Source organism: Oncorhynchus kisutch, linkage group LG11 (genome assembly GCF_002021735.2).
Source record: "Oncorhynchus kisutch isolate 150728-3 linkage group LG11, Okis_V2, whole genome shotgun sequence".
Taxonomy (NCBI): Eukaryota; Metazoa; Chordata; class Actinopteri; order Salmoniformes; family Salmonidae; genus Oncorhynchus; species Oncorhynchus kisutch.
In genome coordinates this window covers 29,709,192-29,730,583 of record NC_034184.2, presented here as the reverse complement: position 1 = coordinate 29,730,583, position 21,392 = coordinate 29,709,192, and the positions used below count along the sequence as shown (strand labels likewise).

Below are 21,392 nucleotides of genomic sequence, written 5' to 3'. Positions count from 1 at the left end.
CCCTCCAATACCATGGACACTTGGGCCAGGCAGTAGATATTTTCCTGCCACTCCAGGAAAGCCGGTATGTGTTGGAGGGCTGTTAGGGCCTTTCGGTGCCTGGTGGCAGAACTTGTACACACGGCCGGCGGTATCCACTCGCTTCTGGATCTCCCTGTGGTGCTTGGCCAGTAGCCATTGGCCGTGGCCTTGGTCCAGGATGAACTGCTGTCTTGTTGCCGCCCAGGGAGAAGCTTTCAGGGGCAGGGGTGGCGTGGCTGGCAGAGGTCTGTGCTGCTGGGGCCGGATTGTTTTCAGCAGGGAGGAGAGAAGAGTCATGCATGTCCATCCTCTCCTGAAATAGACAAAGAATTACCTTAAGTGATAATAATCGCACAGCTAAACTACATGAGTGGCGGAGAGGTAACTGTGTGATCATGTCGCTATGCTGTTTTTTTTGCGTTCAGTCACTAGGCACATGGAGCTTTTTTACGTTGTCTTTTTGTAAACGTTTAACTTGCTTTATCGTGTCTGTTAGTAATGCACGGTTTGACTCAAGAGAAAACAATGCATTAAAAATGAAGTTTGAGGACACCACTTCAAATCAGCGGATTTAAGTATTTCAGCCACACCTGTTGCTGACAGGTGTAGAAAATTGAGCACACAGCCATGTAATCTCCCTAGACAAACATTGGCAGTAGAATGCCCTGTACTGAAGAGCTCAATGACTTTAAATGTGGCACTGTCATAGGATGCCACCTTTCCAAGTCAGTTTGTCATATTTCTGCATGCTCGAGATGCCCCAGGCTAATGTGTTTGTTATTGTGAATTAGAAACATCTAGGAGCAACAATGGCTAAGCCGCAAAGTTGTAGGCCACACAAGCTCACAGGACGGGGCAGCCGAGAGCTGAAGAACATCACAATATTCTGTCCTCGGTTGCAACACACACAGAGCTCCAAACTGCCTCTGGAATCAATGTCAGCACACTAACTGTTTTTTCGGGAGCTTCATGAAATGGGTTTCCATGGCCAAGCAGCCGCGCACAAGCCTAAGATCACCATGTGAAATGCCAAGCATCGGCTGGAGTGGTGTAAAGCTCGCCGCCAACGCCATATTAATAGCCATGATTTTGGAATGAGATGTTCGACGAGCAGTTACTTTTGGCCATGTAGTATAGAATTTTTGTACAATTCATATGAAGCTACATGTATATATATATTTTATATCTGGCCTAGTGCGTAAGCATGATCTTTAGGGCCTAAGTGTACGAGCACCAATACATTCCAATTACCAAATGCTTTTGGGAACTGGGCAGAAATAGTTTACATCGATCCACTGAGGCAAAAGCAGAGGTAAAGGTACTTTTACCGATGTCAACTACATTTAAGCATTCATTCTATCGATGTATGACATATATTTTCTGGTGAGCAAGGGTTTATTTAGTCTTCTAGGGCAACAGGTAATGACAGAAGAAAAGCTGCATGTACTGTATCTGAATATATTTGCAAATCGTGTGTGATTTTGTGTCTGCGTCAACCTGACCTTGTAGTAGGACATTCGGTGATTAGCTTTGGCATCAAATACTATCAAAAGTACAGTAAAAGGATATTAAACATTCAGATCTGGATTGGCAAGTAGGCTAAATCGTGTGAAGTTACAATCTCTAGGGCTTAGTCTACACAAGTTGAATAAAGGATGCAAGTCTGTAAGCACCTCTTAACCATTGTGGTTCTTGCATGTTATTGTTCAACGCGAGGGTAGACTAATCCTGTAATGTATATGCTTCTATTAGTGTTAGTCACTAAATCTAAATATGACCTTGAGTGATTTAACATTTCCCTAATTGGAAGTCGTACTTTAAGCCAACACTTCCCCCCCCACCCCCTGGTATTTCCTGCTGGAGACAGGTGACTTCACATCTGGGAATGGAAAACCTAGAGAAATTTAATATTGACAATAATTATGCATAACTTGTAAAGATATCCACACAGTAAATTGTAGCCACATTTTATGAATGAAATTCATAAATTGGATTAGTTATTTACCATAAGACTAATTTAGAGGTGTTGTCCACAGCGTTTTCAAAGGTAGCCGTGACTGGTTTGCTGTGTTTTTAGAAGCAATCAAGTTTTTAATAGTTGGGAATTGAAATGATTTATCTGTTTCTCAGTAATACTGTTAATAATGCGACCAGGTGACCATCTCATCTGATTGAGGATTGCTGACGATATCCATGTCTATTTTCTTTGAACCTCACAATTCTATCTAGTGAGCTTACACACAACCTTTTAACTTATTTTACCAGGTCAAAAATAACATGACTTTTTCAAGGGAGACCTGGGCCTGGTTTCCCCGATAGCGGTGGAACTTAGGCTTTCAAGTGTTGTTTTTTTAACCCTGCATCGTTCCTACATTGCGTAACATGCCTTTCCCAAAACACCACGTAGCGTGAACGGTCTCTGTGCGTCATTGGAGCATGTTGATACTGACAGGATCGAAAGAAAGGCAGAACTGCTCTCGGTTTCAGCTTTCTCCATTCAAACCTTACCCCAACATTATAATTATCTCACAATACTGACGACGGATCAGCTCCTAGAGAGATATTGCCACCTACAGCTGCAAATTGTGAGGCGGCTTATTCTAATGCTTACCCAATAAAAGTCATTGCGCACATGTTATGCTACACATCATGAAATATGAGACAAATTACAGACAGAAGCCTAGCTAGCCTACAAGTAGCAAAATATAACGCATTTGATTGCACATTAAATGTAAATTGATAGGGTTGAAATAGGCCTATGGCATACTGTATTTATATTTTAATGCAGACATCTGTTTTCATTTGAAGCATGTTTTTATACGTAACTTGTTTGTACCAATTGCAAGAACATTGGCAACTTTGTAGTCAACTTTGTTCTGGAGTTATCAGCTGCCACAGAGAGACTGATAAACCATGTGATTCTATGTTTAGCAGAGCTCTTCTGTGTATAAAGTGACGCGGGAGGGCAAAAAAGCATCTAACCACGCACTTGTATGGTCTACGAGTGGTCTGAGGCAGGCATTAGATTATGATCGTTTTCAAGTGCAACGTTAATAATGATGGTTTTGGGAAACAGGATTTACTGACGCGCCTACAAAGGATCTAACGATTAGCTTAGCCTTAAAGACGTGCGCCAGTACTTTGACGACTAAGAAAGTATTTTATAAAACTCCTGCATTGGGCTGGATGTTTAGTTCACACAAGCAGAATTACTGTCTAACTCAATTGGACACAAAATCCCTAGTTTGAAACTACTACTTTCTTGAAGCTGTGCCGTGCCATTTCCCCACACGTGGGTCAGCCCCATAGCAATTTGAGTTCTAGCCAATGAGCTTCAACCCCTTGCATTTGAGTGACAGCTAGCAAGTGGCCTAACCAGCATTTGCCAATGAGCGCGAGAGAGACACTTTTCGGGGACCACTTTTGGCTCATTAGTGCTACTTTCAGAACTACTGGCTAAAATGTACATGGTCCTCCATCTGCGTGAATGTGTGGGGTGTCTCTTTAATGTTAATTTAACCATTTTCAGACCAATGAATAACAGAACAGTAGGGTGGTGACTGTCATTCAGTTATACTGTACCCCATATCAACCAACTAGCTAGTAGTGACAAGCCTACTTTGTCATTCAGTATTGTTGTAACGTTACTGTAGACTACTACTGTACCCCACCCACATCAGCCAAGTAGTTAGTGATAATAGCTAGTTATCTACAAAGAAACAATAAATTACATCGACAGATGTATAAAATAGAATACTGGATATGCAATATCTCGCCATCTCCCAACCCAGAAAGCAAAAAATAAATAAGTTTGTAAAATAACAAACATTCACTAAGTTGGTTTATATTTAGTGTTTTACACCTTTGTCATTAGATGATTTATTTGAAAATCATTTGAACTTATTTCCATATTTTACATGTGATAATACCACACAGAGGGACAGACACCTGTAATAATCTGAAGTACTCAAAAGTGCCACTAAATGCCTTGTGATAGATCAAATCCTTGAAAGATACCAAAATTCCTCCGTTTGCAACCCTAACCATGAGTCTACAAAACTAATTTGCTGTTATTTGGATTTATGATTAATGAGAAGTTTTTCAATAATTTTCCAAAATGGAGGACAATGTATCCTGACAGACCTTATGGATCCTTGAGGCCGATTTGTTCAGCATGATGAAATACGCCTACATACCAAGTTTCAAGTCTAGGTCAAACAGACGGCGATATGAGGGTTTAAGTGAGACTGCTTATAACCGCGCCACCTATAGGCCAATCTGTGTTACTCGTGGCCTCTAGTTTCTGTGCCAAATTAGAAAAATGTCAAGAAAAAATATTTATTCTAAGAATAACAACTGTGTGGGACAGTTATGGTGTTTGTGAGGAAGGATTTTTTATGCATGTTTTAAAAAAATGTGTGATTGAAGACATTTCTCTCTCTCCCTTTCGCTCTCTGCCTCTTTCGCTCGCTCTCTCTCTTTCAGGGAGGAGAAGAGTGAGCAGCTGCTGGACTGTAGACAGGAGCTGGACAATATGGAGACTGAGAACAAGAGGATTCAGCAAGAGGTACTGGACAAAACAAACCTAGCTACTACAGCACAAAGAAATATAGAACAGATTTCCAACTCTGCATTAGAAAGATGAAACTAGCACAACATATAGCCCAACATAACACATTACCGTCCAACCCCAGAGCAGACTGAGACCTCACTAGGTGTGGCACAGAATAGGTCAACACAGCTGAGTAATCACCAGGAGTCAATTACAGCTGATGTCAGAGCTCCCGGTCCACGTCACATTACACAATTTAGCACCAGCATGACTCCACTTAATGCACGAATACACAGTCTGCCTTGGACCAACATGTCTCTTCTGATCTCCAGCTACACACTTTCACACACAAACTACGCACTGACCATGCTGCTGAGCTGTGCTAGACATCAATCCAGATTTACAGGCCTGTCACACAGAGCTTGCCCGCCGACAACTGGACAAAAGCTCCACCTATAAGACACGTCGCCTGTTGTGCCCTGACTGCTCTCAAGGTTATACAACACATCAAACCATCTCCACCACCTCCTATTTGACATTCTTAATCATGAGGTTAATGCCTTTAACCAATTAGTGGCTGAGCTATCTATAGTTTGGCGATCTCCTTAGAAGTAGGCAAAGATGTTCTTTTATTTATAGTCTTTGCTGTAAACATGATTCGCAGCGCTAGAAAGTAGGGACCACAGCAACAGCATGGCAGAGGTGCTTGTTGTGTGTGTGTGGGGTCATTTCAAATCCCCTTTCCAGAGAAGATTACTGGCTAATGACCCTATTGACTAAGAGGAGCTTGTGTGTGTGTGTGTGTGTGTGTGTGTGTGTGTGTGTGTGTGTGTGTGTGTGTGTGTGTGTGTGTGCGCGCGCGTGTCTACCTACTCAATCTATGGTGTTTGTTTACCAATATTAATTATGCCTGTGCGCAATGCATGTACATTGAGTGTATAAAACATTAGGAACACCTGCTCTTTCCATGACATAGCTTTCACCTAGTCAGTCTATGATCCCTTATTGATGTCACCTGTTAAATCCACTTCAATCAGTGTAGATGAAGGGGAGACGGGTTGCGTAAGGATTTTTAAGCCTTGAGACATGGATTGTGTATGTGTGCCTTTGAGGGTGAACGGGCAAGACAAAAGATCCAAGTGCCTTTGAATGAGGTATGAGGTAGGTGCTGGGTGCATCGGTTTGCGTCAAGAACTGCAACGCTGCTGGGTTTTTCACGCTCAAAAGTTTCCCATGTGTATCAAGAATGGTTCACCACCCAAAGGACTTCCAGCCAACTTGACCCAACTGTGGGAAGCATTGAGTCAACATGGGCCAGCATCCCTGTGGAACGCTTTCAACACCTTGTAGAGTCTATTCCCCGGCGAATTGAGGCTGTTCTGAGGTCAAAAGGGGGTGCAACTCAATATTAGGAAGGTGTTTTTAATGTTTTGTACGCTCAAGGGAAATGAGTCTGTGAAAACAAATATCTTGTATGTGTGTGACACTGACATGAAGTGTTTTGTTTGTCCCCTCCAGAGCTTGCAGTTGTTGTCAGACGCGCGTTCTGCCAGGGCCTATCGTGACGAGCTGGACGTTCTGAGAGAGAAGGCCTTCAGAGTGGACAAGCTGGAAAGTGAAGTGGGACGCTACAAGGAGAGGCTCCATGACATTGAGTTCTACAAAGCTAGAGTGGAGGTATGCCCTAACAAGTAAATAGCCGTTCAGCACCCAACAAGCTTGACGTGTCAATGAAGCATCCATTGGGTGTAACATAAATGTATTGACTTGTTTCCCCAATGTTTGTTTAATGTTGTGAGCCCTGTGTATTAGAAGTGATAGGGCTGCTGATGTTGATCTCTGCTGGGCCCTACAGGAGCTGAAGGAGGACAACCAGGTTCTGCTGGAGACTAAGGCCATGCTTGAGGATCAGCTAGAAGGAACCAGGGCTCGCTCTGACAAACTCCACGAACTGGAGAAAGAGAGCCTGCAGCTCAAATCCAAGATCCACGACATGGAAATGGTGAGGGAAAGATTGAGATTGAGAGACTGTGTTTTGTGTGGGATTAAAGTTAACAGACATGCTGGTATGTTTGTATATTTTCTCTTTATGGGACCATTTTGTAGGTTCTCTCTAAATAAAATCCCATATACTGTACTGAATAGGTTCTCACTGTAAAAGCCAATTTATGCTTGATCCTGAAATGTGATCCAGAGGCTCTGTATGGAGCGTGAGATGCAATTGCTGGGGGCTTGTGGAGGCCAAATCAAGCTACATACCCGCATTGTCGTGCGCCTCCCAAATTTTGTAACAATACGGAGGGCTGCGTATAGCTCTGCATTGACATGATTGGTTGACGATAGGTGGGGGCGGTAGGTCCTGTATAAACTCAAACTATTCATCAGGAGCGGGACATGGACAGGAAGCGTATTGAGGAGCTGCTAGAGGAGAACCTGGTGCTAGAAATGGCCCAGAAACAGAGCATGGACGAGTCTCTCCACCTGGGCTGGGAGCTGGAGCAGCTCTCCAAGACCCCTGATCTGACAGAGGGTGAGCATCAGTAGGCCTACTGGGGCTCTGGCTTCAACCCCGGCCCTGGCCGACCATATATATACACACACACACACCAGATTGGACAGGGTTTATTTACACATGATTAGCTCCTGTAATGAATATTTAATGAATCCGAGACCTAGATTAGCAACGGGCCTGGATTTGGAATAATGTTTAACTGGTCTTGGATCAGGATAAACCCTGTGTGTTTCCTCAGTAACTACAGTACTGATGTAGATCTACATTTAGGGATGTCCCATACTTCCTCTTCCCCTTGGGAAGTTCCCCAACACTATATCAGTACCCTTTTAAAATATATCAAATCAGATTTTATTGGTCACATACACGTGTTTAGCAGATGTTATTGCAGGTGCAGCGAAATGTTTGTGCTTCTAGTTCCGACAGTGCAGCAATATCTAACAAGTAATATCTAACATTTTCTCAACATATACCCAATACAAATAAATCAAAAATCTAAGTAAGGAATGGAATTAAGAATATATAAATATATGGACGGGATGAGCAATGTGGTAGCGGCATAGACCCAGTAGATACAGTAGAATAGTATAGAATACAGTATATACATATGAGATCAGTAATGCAAGAGATGTAAACATTATTAAAGTGACTAGTGTTTCATTTATTAAAGTGGCCAATTATTTCAAGTCTGTGTATATAGGCAGCAGCCTCTCTGTGCTAGTGATGGCTGTTTTCAGTCTCTCGGTGCAGTATGTTGTGTGTTTGACATAGTTGGTTTCATTGTGTAGTGCCTCAGAAGTCTCTGGGCCATGAGGTGAATGAGCTGACGTCCAGCCGCCTGCTGAAGCTGGAGAAGGAGAACCAGGCCCTGCTGAAAACCATGGAGGAGCTGAGGGGCTCTGCCAGCGAGGACGCCCCTGCACACCGCCTCAAGGCCGACAAGGAGAACCAGAGGCTCACCCAGAGGGTCAGAGCAGCTTTTACACTTGTCCCATACGTCTTCACACTTGCTGCCTAAACATGGGCCCTCATCTGCCCATCAATCATCTGCCCACTCCACATTGGCTCCTTATTGCATCAACAACATAATAATGGCTGCCTCCTCTGTAACCCTACAGTACACTAGCATCTTTCTCCAGCCCCCTATATTTCACCCCTGGACTTGTCTTTCAGGACTCATAGATCCATGACAACAGAGTTGAAAGAACTGAGTAAATCCTGAAGTCCATTTCCTATTATTTCTCAGACTTGACACTTGAAGGTTTCTCTAAGCTAACTCTCTCTGGCTATTTTCAGACACGCCTTCTCTGTGCACTCCACATAAAATGCATGAAATGTGCATTTCTCAAGCGAAACAGAGTTTGGCAACAGCACTCGGTCTGTAAAAGAGCCCATTTAGAAGTGAATCCAAGCAGGAGCAATAAGAAGGCCATTTTGAGTTAAGCTGCTTTGACGTAATGAAGTGCTTGTGAGTATATATCTATGATATGATTAGTAATAATCCGCCTGCTTTTTGAAGAACGGTGTGTGTGTATACAGTGCACTTGTAGTTGCTGTTGGTGCCACAGTGTTTGTGCGTCATGCGGTGAGCAGAAAGGACAGAAGGAGAGAACAGACCGAGGATGAAGCGGCTGCAGTGAAAAGCTTTTATTTGTAGATAATTCAGCCCTTCCCTTTGTAGAGGGTGTGAGTGACATGAGTGGTAATTACCCAGTGCAGTCTGACAGCATCCTCCGGAGGGGAGAGGAGACAACAGAGATTGGAGCCGGTGTTCATGGGAAGGGCTCTATATGGAGTCGCTTTTGCTTCTCTTTAATATAGGACATGCATCACAACACAGATTAGACAAATATAAATGTCTGTGTATCATAGTCAATTCAGTTTTATTTTGGACAATCAGGAAATTAAATTCAATAGTGGGTTCTTCAATTTCATTGACCGGATTACAATGTAATTGAGTCCAATTGTGATGGGTAATGATGTGGTACTGCATAGTGTCATTGTCTGTGATCTAAGTGACTGGGTGCCATGGTAACAGTGCGTCCTCTGTGTGTGCCTGCAGCTGGGGCAGCTGGAGAGTGAGCTGAACACAGGCAGGGAGAGTCTGTGCAGTGCAGAGAGCCTCAGCACCGACCTGATGAAGGAGAAGGCTCTGTTGGAGAAAACCCTGGAGACACTGAGAGAGAACGCAGATAGACAGGTACACACACACACACACACAGGCATGCATACATGTCCATATTCAAGACACAAACAGCCTTTCATTTTAGGCTGGTCAAAGGACTGATTTGACCTTGTTCTGGTCTTGTTCCAAGAAACTCAAAATGACATTGCTACTTAATCATTATAGATCTGGATTGAGTTTTCTTAAAAGAGCGTAGTCTTTGTGCTTGCATTCTCCCAGTGAGTTTGAAGAGCTCTGTGTGGCTTGGGGGGGTGTAATGAAAGTAATGAAAGCCGACAGAATCTAATGAGGCCCCAGACACAGGGAGTTAAGATTGATGAGGTTTACAGTAGAATAACAGATCTCTGGTGAACCTACACTACAGGGTTCAGAGCTAGGGCCAGGAACTTCTCATGACCACTCGACCTGATTTAGGACAAATTCAGGACCCTAGGATATTATAAGAGCAAAGAGTTTTTCATGGTCAGATAATCTCTGGGGCTCTGTTCATATTAACACCATACTGAAGCATGACTCGAGTTGAAGCTGTCCCATAGCGCCACTCAGATGTCCTCCATGTTCCAGGTGAAAGGCCTGGAGCAGGAGAACGAGCATCTGACCCAGACTGTCTCGTCGCTGAGGCAGCGCTCCCAGGTGGGCGCTGAGGCGCGGGTCAAAGATGTGGAGAAGGAGAACCGCGTGCTGCACGAGTCCATCCGGGAGACCAGCTCCAAGCTCAACAAGCTGGAGTTTGAGCGCAAACAGCTGCGTAGGGACCTTGAGATGTACAAGGAGAAGGGCGAGAGGGCTGAGGAGCTGGAGGTGGAGGCGCAGCGGCTGGAGAGGGAGAACGAGGCCCTGCAGAAACGAGTAGCCAGTCTGGGCATCACCTGTGACAAGGTCGGCCCCTGCGTGCATTGGTGGCTGTAAACTTCACTTAAAGTTGTCGGTGTACCGGGTGTCTATTGTGTGCCAAATGAGTCACTTATTACTTTGTTGTGCAGCTCCTATTGTATAAAGCAGATGGGAGTTTGAATGAGGAAAAGTGCTTTGTTGATACATTTTCCCATATTCTCTCAAATCCTCAGGTGGTGTCTCTGGAGAAGGAGAACTCCGAGCTGGAGGTAGAGGGCCGTCGTTTAAAGAAGGTGGTGGATGGCCTGCGGAGCACATCCTTCCAGTTAGAGGCCCTGGAGAAGGAGAACTCCCAGCTGGACGAGGAGAACCTGGAGCTTCGCAGGACTGCTGAGGTGCTCCGCTCGGCAGGGAACAAGGCGGCTCAGCTGGAGCTGGAGAACCTTGAGCTGGAGAGTGAGAGGAGCCAGCTGAAAAGGAGCCTGGAGCTGCTCAAGGCCTCCTCCAAGAAAACTGAGAGGCTCGAGGTGAGCAACCAGGGCCTGGATACGGAAAACCAGCGGCTGCAGAAGGCCCTGGACAACAGCAGCCGCAAGATGCAGCAGTTGGAGGGGGAGCTGCAGGATGTAGAGCAGGAGAACCAGAGCCTGCAGAGGAGCCTGGAGGAACTGAAGATCTCCAGCAAACGTCTGGAGCAGCTGGAGCAGGAGAATAAGACTCTGGAGCAGGAGAGCTCTCAGCTGGAGAAGGACAAGAAGCACCTGGAGAAGGACAACAAGAGGCTGAGACAGCAGGCGGAGATCAGGGACTCCAAGATGGACGAGGACAACCTGAGGATCAGCCACCTGGAGAAGGACAACCGTTCGCTGGGCAAGGAGATGACCTCCTTCAAGGACTCCTGCAACCGCCTTAAAGATCTGGAGAAGGAGAACAAGGAGCTGGTCAAACAGGTCACCATCGATAAGAAGACACTAGTCACTCTACGAGAGGTAATGATGTAGTGACTACCTTAGAGATGCATGTTGTAATGTTAGTGTATATATATTGTAATGGTAATGCATGGGGTGAATGCTCACAAGTCTTCAAATGTACATTTTAGAATATTCAGCTATAATCATTGCACCTGCATTATGCAAGAAGTAATTAAACCAGACCACTATGCCAACACTTTTTTCAACTTGGAACTCAACTATGTTCCATTAAGTACATTAAGATTGTATTATTCATTAATAAAGGATTCAATTCTAGAGATTGAATGTAGAGTGACTCTGGATTGGCGTTTGATGTTTCAGGAACTGGTGAGTGAGAAACTGCGGACTCAGCAGATGAACAATGACCTGGAGAAACTGACCCACGAGCTGGAGAAGATAGGCCTCAACAAGGAGAGGCTGCTGCGGGACGAGCAGAGCTCTGACAATGACAGGTAATACACACACACAAACCATTATGCTGCTGCTCAAAGGTACCCATCCCCCCCATAAATAATTGTGACCACATCACATAGTAGACACTCTGCCAACAATACGGTGTCAAGACATTGAATTCTATCCGGGAAAGATCCTTGGTCTTTTAATGATTGTCAATGTCCCTTATGTGCAGGTACAAGCTGCTGGAGTTCAAGCTAGAGTCCACTCTCAAATCTACTCTTGAGATCAAGGAGGAGAAGATAGCAGCCTTGGAGGCCAGACTGCAGGAGTCCTCCAACCTCAACCAACAACTGCGCCAGGAGCTCAAAACTGTGAGTCCTAAACAATATAGAACAGCAGCCCAATGAACATCTGCACAAAAAAACATTATCCCAGAGAGGTCCTGTGGTTATGCTTCTTTAACGTGTGACACAGAGAAACGCTCAGAGGCAATTAATTAGTTATTCATTCCTTTTCCATTGTGTTATCTATTCATGAGCCACCAGGAGCCTAGAAAACCCAGATAATAATTTCCGCAGCACATGTTTAACTCTGTGACAAAAACTAGAACCCTTGCCACTGGGGTGCCAGAACAGAGATGGAACTCATTAGCATGGGCATATTTTGGGGGATGGAGGTTTAACCCTTTCACCTTTGACCTCTCCAGGTAAAGAAGAACTATGAGGCCCTGCGACAGAGGGAGGAGGAGGAGAGGATGGTGCAGAGCTCACCCCCCAGAAGAGGGGACAGGGAGGACTCTCATGCGGTCAACAAGTGGGAGAAGGAGAGCCACGAGACCACCCGGGAACTGCTCAAGGTCAAAGACCGCCTCATCGAGGTGGAGAGAAACGTAAGTAAACTCAATCTAATCAACAAGTCAAAATAGCCATCTTCGATACGATATGTGAAGAGCCTCTGTATATAATTAATGCATGCGTTAATCTTTTGTGTGTGTGTGTCATTTTCAGAATGCCACCCTACAGGCAGAGAAGCAGGCCCTGCATACCAACCTGAAGCAGCTGGAGACCCAGAGCAGTAACCTGCAGGCTCAGATTCTGGCTCTACAGAGACAGACTGCATCTCTACAGGAGAACAACACCACCCTACAGACCCAGAATGCCAAACTACAAGTAAGGGAGAGGAGGAAACCTAGTTGTACAACTGAAATGTGTCTTCCGCATTTAACCCAACCCCTAAATCAGAGAGGTGCGAGGGGCTGCCATAATCGACATCCACGTCTTCGGCGCACGGGGAACAGTGGGTTAACTGCGTTCTCGGGCAGAACGACAGATTTTTACCTTGTCAGCTTGGGGCTTAGATCCAGCAACCTTTCGGTTACTGTCCCAACGCTAACCACTAAGCCCTGGTTCCCGCTGTTGCTCCTTCACTGCTGTGCTCTGCACCCTATACGCTGCCCTTGTCTACACTGCATTGATAGCTTATATTGTATTCTAAACCCTCCCCAAGATCTGTCTCTCCACTGCCACGTGGCTAGAGAGAATTCCCCTCTCATAAGCCACATCTATTTTGATATATTTTATGGCAGCGGTTCAACAAAATCTTTGGTCGTAAAATCTACATCTGAACAGGAATCGGATGCATTCTGCTGCATGTCAAATCTAACTTTGAACATGTCTGTGTTTGGGAATTTGTACTTTCAAAAAACATTTGACCACTGATGTGATGATCCAAATTGGACAAGAACATGCGACGTCTCAACCGTTAGTGTTTACTGGATGGACAGGCTGTCTGTGGACACATTGCCCCCTATTGCTCAGAACTGACACCTACACAAATTGTTTTGTGAGGTTATCGCCCTGCTTTTTTCCCCACATAACTGGAGAATCTAATCCAATGCAATGCCTAGAAGGACATGACACAAGCCTTGAAAAAACAGACATAGTTAAGGGCATTTCTGAGCAACTGAGTTCAGATGGCACAGATGTCCAATCAGATGTCTTGTTTCCCCTTTAGGTGGAGAACTCCACCCTGAACTCCCAGAGCGGCACTCTCATGGCTCAGAATGCCCAGCTTGCGACACAGCAGTCCAGCACGGAGAACGAGAAGGAGGGGGCGATGAGGGAGAGGGAGGACCTGAGGTCCACCTATGAGATGCTACTGAGGGACCATGAGAAGTTGGCTGCCCTGCATGAGAGGCAGGCCTTGGAGTATGAGGGCCTCATTGGCAAACACGGAGGCCTGAAAAGTGCCCACAAGAGCCTGGAATCACAGCACAGAGACCTGGAGGACAGGTGGGGTTTCAACTGGCGCTGTTATGTGCCTACATCATACTCTAGCACAGCTGGCATCGAACACACACTTAACCACACATTGCCAAATACACATGCATGACGGTCTTAGTATGCACTCAGTTCCACACTACCATTACACAGTGCTTAAGTCAGAGACACATACAGTTGAAGTCAGAAGTTTACATACACCTTAGCCAAATACATTTAAACTCAGTTTTTCACAATTCCTGACATTTAATCCTAATAACAATTCCCTGTCTTAGGTCAGGTAAGATTACTACTTTATTTTAAGAATGTGAAATGTCAGAAATAAATAGTACAGTGATTTATTTCAGCTTTTATTTCTTTCATCACATTCCCAGTGGGTCAGAAGTTTACATACTAATTGAGTGTATTTGGTAGCATTGCCTTTAAATTGTTTAACTTGGGTCAAATGTTTCGGGTAGCCTTCCACAAGCTTCCCGCAATAAGTTGGGTGAATTTTGGCCCGTTCCTCCTGACAGAGCTGGTGTAACTGAGTCAGGTTTGTAGGCCTCCTTGCTCATACACGCTTTTTCAGTTCTGCCCACACATTTTCTATAGGATTGAGGTCAGGGCTTTGTGATGGCCACTCCAATACCTTGACTTTGTTGTTCTTAAGCCATTTTGCCACAACTTTGGAAGTATGCTTGGGGTCATTGTCCATTTGGAAGCATTTTTGACCAAGCTTTAACTTCCTGACTGATGATGTTGCTTCAATATATCCACATACTTTTCCTCCCTCATGTGATACCATCTATTTTGTGAAGTGCACCAGTCCCTCCTGCTGCAAAGCACCCCCACAACATGATGCTGCCACCCCCGTGCTTCACGGTTGGGATGGTGTTCTTCGGCTTGCAAGCCTCCCCCTTTCTCCTCCAAACATAACAATGGTCATTATGGCCAAACGGTTCTATTTTTGTTTCGTCAGACCAGAGGACATTCTCTAAAAAGTATGATCTTTGTCCCCATGTGCAGTTGCAAACTGTAGTCTGGCTTTTTTATGGCGGTTTTGGAGCAGTGGCTTCTTCCTTGCTGACCGGCCTTTCAGGTTATGTCGATATAGGACTCATTTTACTGTGGATATAGATACTTTTGTACCAGTTTCCTCCAGCATCTTCATAAGGTCCTTTACCGTTGTTCTGGGATTGATTTGCACTTTTCGCACCAAAGTACGTTAATCACTAGTAGACAAAACGCGTCTACTTCCTGAGCGGTATGACGGCTGCGTGGTTCCATGGTGTTTATACTTGCGTACTATTGTTTGTACAGATGAACGTGGTACATTCAAGCGTTTGTAAATTGCTCCCAAGGATGAACCGGACTTGTGGTCTACAATTTTTTTTTCGGAGGTCTTGGCTGATTTATTTGGATTTTCCCATGACGTCAAGCAAAGAGGCACTGAGTTTGAAGGTAGGCCTTGAAATACATCCACAGGTACACCTCCAATTGACTCAAATTATGTCAATTAGCTTATCAGAAGCTTCTAAAGCCATTACATAATTTTCTGGAATTTTCCCAGCTGTTTAAAGGCACAGTCAACTTAGTGTATGTAAACTTCTGACCCACTGGAATTGTGATACAGTCCATTATAAGTGAAATAATCTGTCTGTAAACAATTGCTTGAAAAATTACTTGTCGTGCACAAAGTAGATGTCCTAACCAACTTGCCAAAACTATAGTTTGTTAACAAGAAATTTGTGGAGTGGTTGAAAAACTAGTTTTAATGACTCAAACCTTAAGTGTATGTAAAATTTTGACTTCAATTGTATATACACACACAGCTGCCATCCACTAACCGGTGGTAATGTGTTGCAGGTATAATCAGCTGCTGAGGCAGAAGGATCAGCTGGAGGAGCTGGAGAAACAGCTGAAGACAGAGCAGGAGAAGATGCTGTCTGAGAACAAGAGCCACGAGGCCACGGCTATAGACTACTACAAACTGAAAGAGGAGAATGAAAGGTGAGTGTTTCAGGGTTAAGCTGAGGTCTGTGTGTGTTTGTATGAGAGAGGGGGGAGGAGGGGAATTTACCCTGAGGGTTACTTTGAGGTGCAAGGGAACGTCCTTAAGCTGTCAATCCAGGTACAGAGAAATCTGTGCATCAAGATTTTTAGAGAGAGGGGGAAATAAAGTAAGCAGGTTTTGAGTGGCAATATGCAGACATTTTAAGTGGTTGCAATTAGAGAACTAACCAGGGGGCTATGAGTAAAGAATGTGCTATTTAAAACACATGACGTCTGTGTGTAGGCTGAACATGGCACACCGCCAGCTGGTGAAGGATAATGAGGGCCTGCAGGTTGACCATAAGAATCTGAAGAGCCAGATCAACGGTGCCAAGCTGGAACAGACCCGCCTGGAGGCAGAGTTCTCCAAACTCAAAGAGCAGTACCAGCAGCTGGACATCACCTCCACCAAGCTCACCAACCAGTGTGAGGTAGGGTTACACACCCCTCAGTCCCCCTTCACTCCCTCCCACTCACTAACCAGTGTGAGGTACTACAATATCTGTACCCCCTACCCATAAACCAACCACTAGATTATAATTATTATGTTCCGCATATTTTCAAACTCTATCACATGTACACATCTATCTATGTAAGTGTTCAAAGCTGATATGTGGCCTCGGTACAGACATGACTATGTTTGCCTGGAAAGGAAGGCTGATAGCTGGTTTCTCAATACCATGCTCTTTAAGGCTTAACAAGTGTCTGACCTGTATTCACCCACTGTGAAGGGAAGGCACAGCCCACGTGTAATATATACAACCATGTGAAAGCAAAAATAATAGTCTATTTCTCTCACCCTAGTTGCTGAGTCAGTTGAAGGGGAACCTGGAGGAGGAGAACCGTCACCTGCTGGACCAGATCCAGACCCTGATGCTGCAGAACCGCACCCTGCTAGAACAGACCATGGAGAGCAAGGACCTGTTCCACGTAGAACAGAGACAGTACATGTGAGAGATGACCCCACTATTACATTTTGTAACCAGTGTTCAAGTTAACATTTCAATAAGAGAGAGATGTCTGTTTTTTGGCTATGTAGATAGATGTAATTTGTTCCTGTGCCTAACTGGTCTTTCCCTCCTTCAGTGACAAGCTGAACGAGTTGAGGAGACAGAAGGAGAAGCTTGAAGAGAAGATCATGGACCAGTACAAGTTTTATGACCCCTCTCCTCCACGGAGGTAAGTAGCTAGGAGGAGTCCACTGCTATCCTTGTGGTTGGTGCTTTGACCATATCAGCCTCTGTCGTAGTAAACAGCTGACTGAGACAAAGCTGACATCCCCCACATGAAAATGAAATGTAAAACTGCGGTGGATTGCTGCAGTTGTCTGGTTATGGTTAATTCCATTGCTTAACCAACTGCCCTGGATCGTATGTGCTTAACCATTCAGTTCTGATTCATTTCCATGCCTGACTTAATGCATATGGTTTACGTCTGAACCTAACCAACTCCTGCATATGGTTCAAATTAACCAAGAAGCTCTGGTTCATCTTTATGCCTAACCACCATCATCATAGCTGACTCTGGGGAATTGGGAGGCTGTGGTTTACAAGAACACCCCGGATGCTGGTTCAATAAGGCACAAAATGGGAATACATCCCTTAATTTAAAGTTTTCTGCTCTTTTTGTGCCTACTGAACACTACCCAGAGTCAAATAATTTACCCTAATTACAAAACCCTCTCTCTCTCATCTCAGACGAGAGAATTGGATCACCCTGAAGATGAAGAAGCTTATCAAGCCGAGGAGTCTGGAGCGGATGCGTTCCCTGACACTGACGCCCACGCGTCCCGAGTCCAGCGAGGGCTTCCTGGTGCTTCCTCTGGACAGCCAGGACTCTTCCTCCATAGGCTCTGGCTCCAACTCCCTGGACGACACGCTGACACAAAAGAGGAACAGCAGTGAGTAGACGCTCTCTGACCTGCATGGAAAACACCCTACTCGTCAGATCAAATCGAGCCTTATTTCAAGTGCCTTAAAACACATCAATATACTTTACGATAAAATAGACACAATAGAAGGAAGTAATAGACCTATATTTTGAAAGAGAGTCCGCTCCAGACCAGAAAAGAGTCTAGGACTAGGTCTTCCTCTCACTCAATATGTCCCTTCCTCTGATCAGAAGGACTAACAGACGGGAAGAAAGACTAGATCACATATTAGTTAAATAAGACACTGGGAGCAGAGCGTATGTCAATAAATACATGCGGTTTAAACACAGGAAATGCATGGTCAGACAGAGGCAGATACATGCAGACACTTGTAATATGATGCACGCAGACAGAGAACCCGAAGTACACGGGGTCAGACAGAAAAGTACATGCTGGCACAGACACTAGAACATGAGCAGGGCTCAGTTGTAGACAGGGAGGTATGCAGGGCAGGAGACACCAGGACAGTAGCCCCTTGTTGCTGTGTGGTGGCTGTGTGTGTGAACCTAATGCTTCCTGTGCTTGTTTTTCCCTCTCTATGCGATAGGGAAGAAAGACTCTCAGAGAGTGCAGCACTCCCATGTGCAGAGTAACCAGGGTAACCAAGGTTCCTCTAATGGTATGCTGAGAGGGGAGGGCTGGGCGGGGCTTGTAGTCGAGCTGTCGTGTCACTCAAGGCACGTCAACATGACGTGTCATCCTTCAGTCAATGGTCGCGTTCCCCTACTTAGACGTTGCATGCATCAACCAATGTTTGCGTGCCACATCATTGGCTGTGTCATTGACTGATACATTGCTATAACATATGTGATTAGCTGATACATAAAATACCTATCCAGGTGTTGTAAGATCTGGCAGGTGTCAGCAACGCCTGGGCAGAGGAACGCACCCACATTCCATACCTATTAAACGGTGTAGTGCATTATATGTAACCTCTGCTCAATGTACCAGATATGTATGTATGTGTGTGTGTATATGGGTTTCTTAATTTTTTACTATTTTCTATTTTCTACATTGTTATATTGAAGACATCAAAACTATGAAATAACACATATGGAATCATGTAGTAACCAAAAAAGTGTTAAACATATCAAAATATATTTTATGTCAGATTCTTCAAAGTAGTCAACCTTTTGCCTTGATGACAGCTTTGCACACTCTTGGCAGTCTCTCAACCAGCTTCAAGAGGTAGTCACCTGGAATGCATTTCAATTAACAGGTGTGCCTTGTTAAATGTTAATTTCTTACCTTAATGCGTTTGAGCCAATCAGTTGTGTTGTGACAAGGTAGGGGTGCTATACAGAAAATAGCCCTATTTGGTAAAAGACCAAGTCCATATTTATGGTAGGGCAGCTCAAATAAGCAAAGAGAAACGACAATCCATCATTACTTTAATCCGGAAAATGTCAAGAACTTTGAAGGTTCCTTCAAGTGCAGTCACAAAAACCATGAAGCGCTATGATGAAACTGGCTCTCACGAGGACCGCCACAGGAAAGGAAGACCCAGAGTTACCTCTGCTGCAGAGGATATGTTCATTAGAGTTACCAGCCTCAGACATTGCATCCCAAATAAATGCTTCAGAGTTCAGGTAACAGACACAACATCAACTGTTCAGAGGAGACTGCGTGAATCAGGCCTTCATGGTCGAATTGCTGCAAAGAACCCACCACTAAAGGTCACCAATAAGAAGACTTGCTTGGGCCAAGAAACACAAGCAATGGACTTTAGACTGGTGGAAATATGTCCTTTGCTCTGATGATTCCAAAAGTTAGAGTTTTGGTTTCGAGCCGCCGTGTCTTTGTGAGATGCAGAGTAAGTGAACGGATTATCTCCGCATGCGTGGTTCCACATGTGTGCTGCATCAGATGACCTGGCCTCCACATTCACCTGACCTCAACCCTATTGAGATGGTTTAATATGAGTTGGAACGCAGAGTGAAGGAAAGCAGTCAACAAGTGCTCAGCATATGTGGGAACTCCTTCAAGACTGTTGGAGAAGCATTCCATGTGAAGCTGGTTGAGAGAATGCCAAGAGTGAGCAAAGCTGTCATCAAGACAAAAGGTGGCTACTTTGAAGAATCTCATAAATGTATTTTGATTTGTTATTTTATAGTTTTGATGTCTTCTCTATTATTCTACAATGTTGAAAAGAGTCAAAATAAAGACAAACCCTTGAATGAGTAGGTGTGTCCAAACTTTTGACTGGGATTGTATATGGATATATATATAGATATATAGATAGAGAGAGATCTATGTCTCTGTCTCTCTCTCTCGATATATGTCTATCTCATATAGACGCACACAAACATCAACATCACACCTGCCCAGACCCTATCTCCAGTGTCTGCACTACTTTCTCCCACATCCTCAAATCGCACCATTTTGTTCCTTTCTGTCACCCACACTCTTTCAATATTTAGATAATGAAGCATATGATTTTTCCATTGACTTAACGATGGAGGATTGGTTGATGTCCGGTTTTTAAGTATAAGCTTTTTCAAGATAATTCACAAGAAAAGTATCATCCAACCCTTCAGGTACCTCTCTGCCCCCTCATATGACATGTCTTGAAATATGCAGATGGATTAGAAGTACATTGTAATACTTCTGACAATAATGTTTAGCTATACTAAAGGCAATATTTGATGTAACTATGTTTCTTTTGTCTTTTAATAGCTATACTAAAGAACCTTTTACATAACACACACACACTATGTATGCATTTACAGAAATCTATAGAACACATGGAGGTGTCTGTGGAGCTGGAAATCTAAAATGGTCTCTCTATACAGTGTCCCAGGATCTACTATTTTTTTTGCGTTAGTAATGGGATCCCTGTGGCCATTCCTTCCACTGCAGTGCCGTTCCCCTGGTGTCACTGTTGTACTCTCTTAATTGCACCCTTTAATAAATGTCACCCTATGTGTGGTGTTTTGTGTGTGGTATTCTGTCTGTTAGCAGCCTGAGGTCTTCTATGTGGCAACCCCCTTCACAGCCATCCCACTTTGCTGTGTGCTTGGCGTTTTGTTTGAAAAGTGAGTGAGCGTTTGTGTGTGCGCGCGTGTGTCTGTTTGCATACATATCAGTATTTGCCCCGATATCTATGTAACACTGTTTTATTACCAGTTGAGTCTTCAGAACGGTTCTCAACGTTAACAACCATCTTTTTTTTCTCCTTTCTTTTCCTCTCCATCTCCCCTGGTATTTCTGTTTCTCCCCCCTCTGCTTTGGCTGTAAACTGACAGCTGTGAAATGGTTGCCCTTTATGAGGAACAGATCGAAGGAGAAAGACAAAGTGAAGGACATCTACCGCCGGTCCATGTGTAAGACCTCCGACAGCCTGGCGTCCTACCACCTCCGTCCACCTCCTCTGGCCTGCGCCTTCCTGCTTCCCTCACCTAGCTTCTCTTCTCATAGCTTCTAGCTGGTTTCTATTCTTCATTTCTAGGAATAAACAAAACTCATGCTCTAATTTATCACCAATAGTAGATACATCTATCTTAACAACAAATTTTGTTCGGTTAGATTTGTGTACAGTCGAAGTAATGACATACAAGAACTAACAAATGTAGATATTAGTACAAACTAACACTCTTCAATGATTGACAACACTTATGTGAAGTAATGTGAGTGGTAGTAGTGGTGTTCTGTAGTTTTATGTTGTAGTATCTGTAGATG

General features: G+C 44.3%; 1 protein-coding gene across 11 annotated transcripts in view; it reads left to right on the top strand.

The window, feature by feature from the left end:
* The window catches only part of LOC109899774 (girdin), a 90,203-nt gene that overhangs the window by 59,359 nt on the left and 9,452 nt on the right, over positions 1 to 21,392 (top strand). For 6 of the 11 annotated variants that reach the window (XM_031835619.1, XM_031835615.1, XM_020495293.2 and 3 more), the window contains 20 exons: positions 4,507 to 4,588; positions 6,092 to 6,250; positions 6,429 to 6,575; positions 6,959 to 7,103; positions 7,874 to 8,052; positions 9,148 to 9,285; positions 9,835 to 10,149; positions 10,338 to 11,093; positions 11,397 to 11,527; positions 11,704 to 11,842; positions 12,178 to 12,360; positions 12,479 to 12,640; positions 13,485 to 13,762; positions 15,599 to 15,742; positions 16,029 to 16,215; positions 16,589 to 16,734; positions 16,871 to 16,963; positions 17,482 to 17,684; positions 18,262 to 18,333; positions 20,960 to 21,037. In XM_031835619.1, the coding sequence (XP_031691479.1) occupies positions 4,507 to 4,588; positions 6,092 to 6,250; positions 6,429 to 6,575; positions 6,959 to 7,103; positions 7,874 to 8,052; positions 9,148 to 9,285; positions 9,835 to 10,149; positions 10,338 to 11,093; positions 11,397 to 11,527; positions 11,704 to 11,842; positions 12,178 to 12,360; positions 12,479 to 12,640; positions 13,485 to 13,762; positions 15,599 to 15,742; positions 16,029 to 16,215; positions 16,589 to 16,734; positions 16,871 to 16,963; positions 17,482 to 17,684; positions 18,262 to 18,333; positions 20,960 to 21,037 (3,737 nt within the window). The remainder of the gene's footprint in view (positions 1 to 4,506; positions 4,589 to 6,091; positions 6,251 to 6,428; positions 6,576 to 6,958; positions 7,104 to 7,873; positions 8,053 to 9,147; positions 9,286 to 9,834; positions 10,150 to 10,337; positions 11,094 to 11,396; positions 11,528 to 11,703; positions 11,843 to 12,177; positions 12,361 to 12,478; positions 12,641 to 13,484; positions 13,763 to 15,598; positions 15,743 to 16,028; positions 16,216 to 16,588; positions 16,735 to 16,870; positions 16,964 to 17,481; positions 17,685 to 18,261; positions 18,334 to 20,959; positions 21,038 to 21,392) is intronic. The other 5 variants (XM_031835620.1, XM_031835613.1, XM_031835617.1 and 2 more) reach the window with 3 other exon arrangements.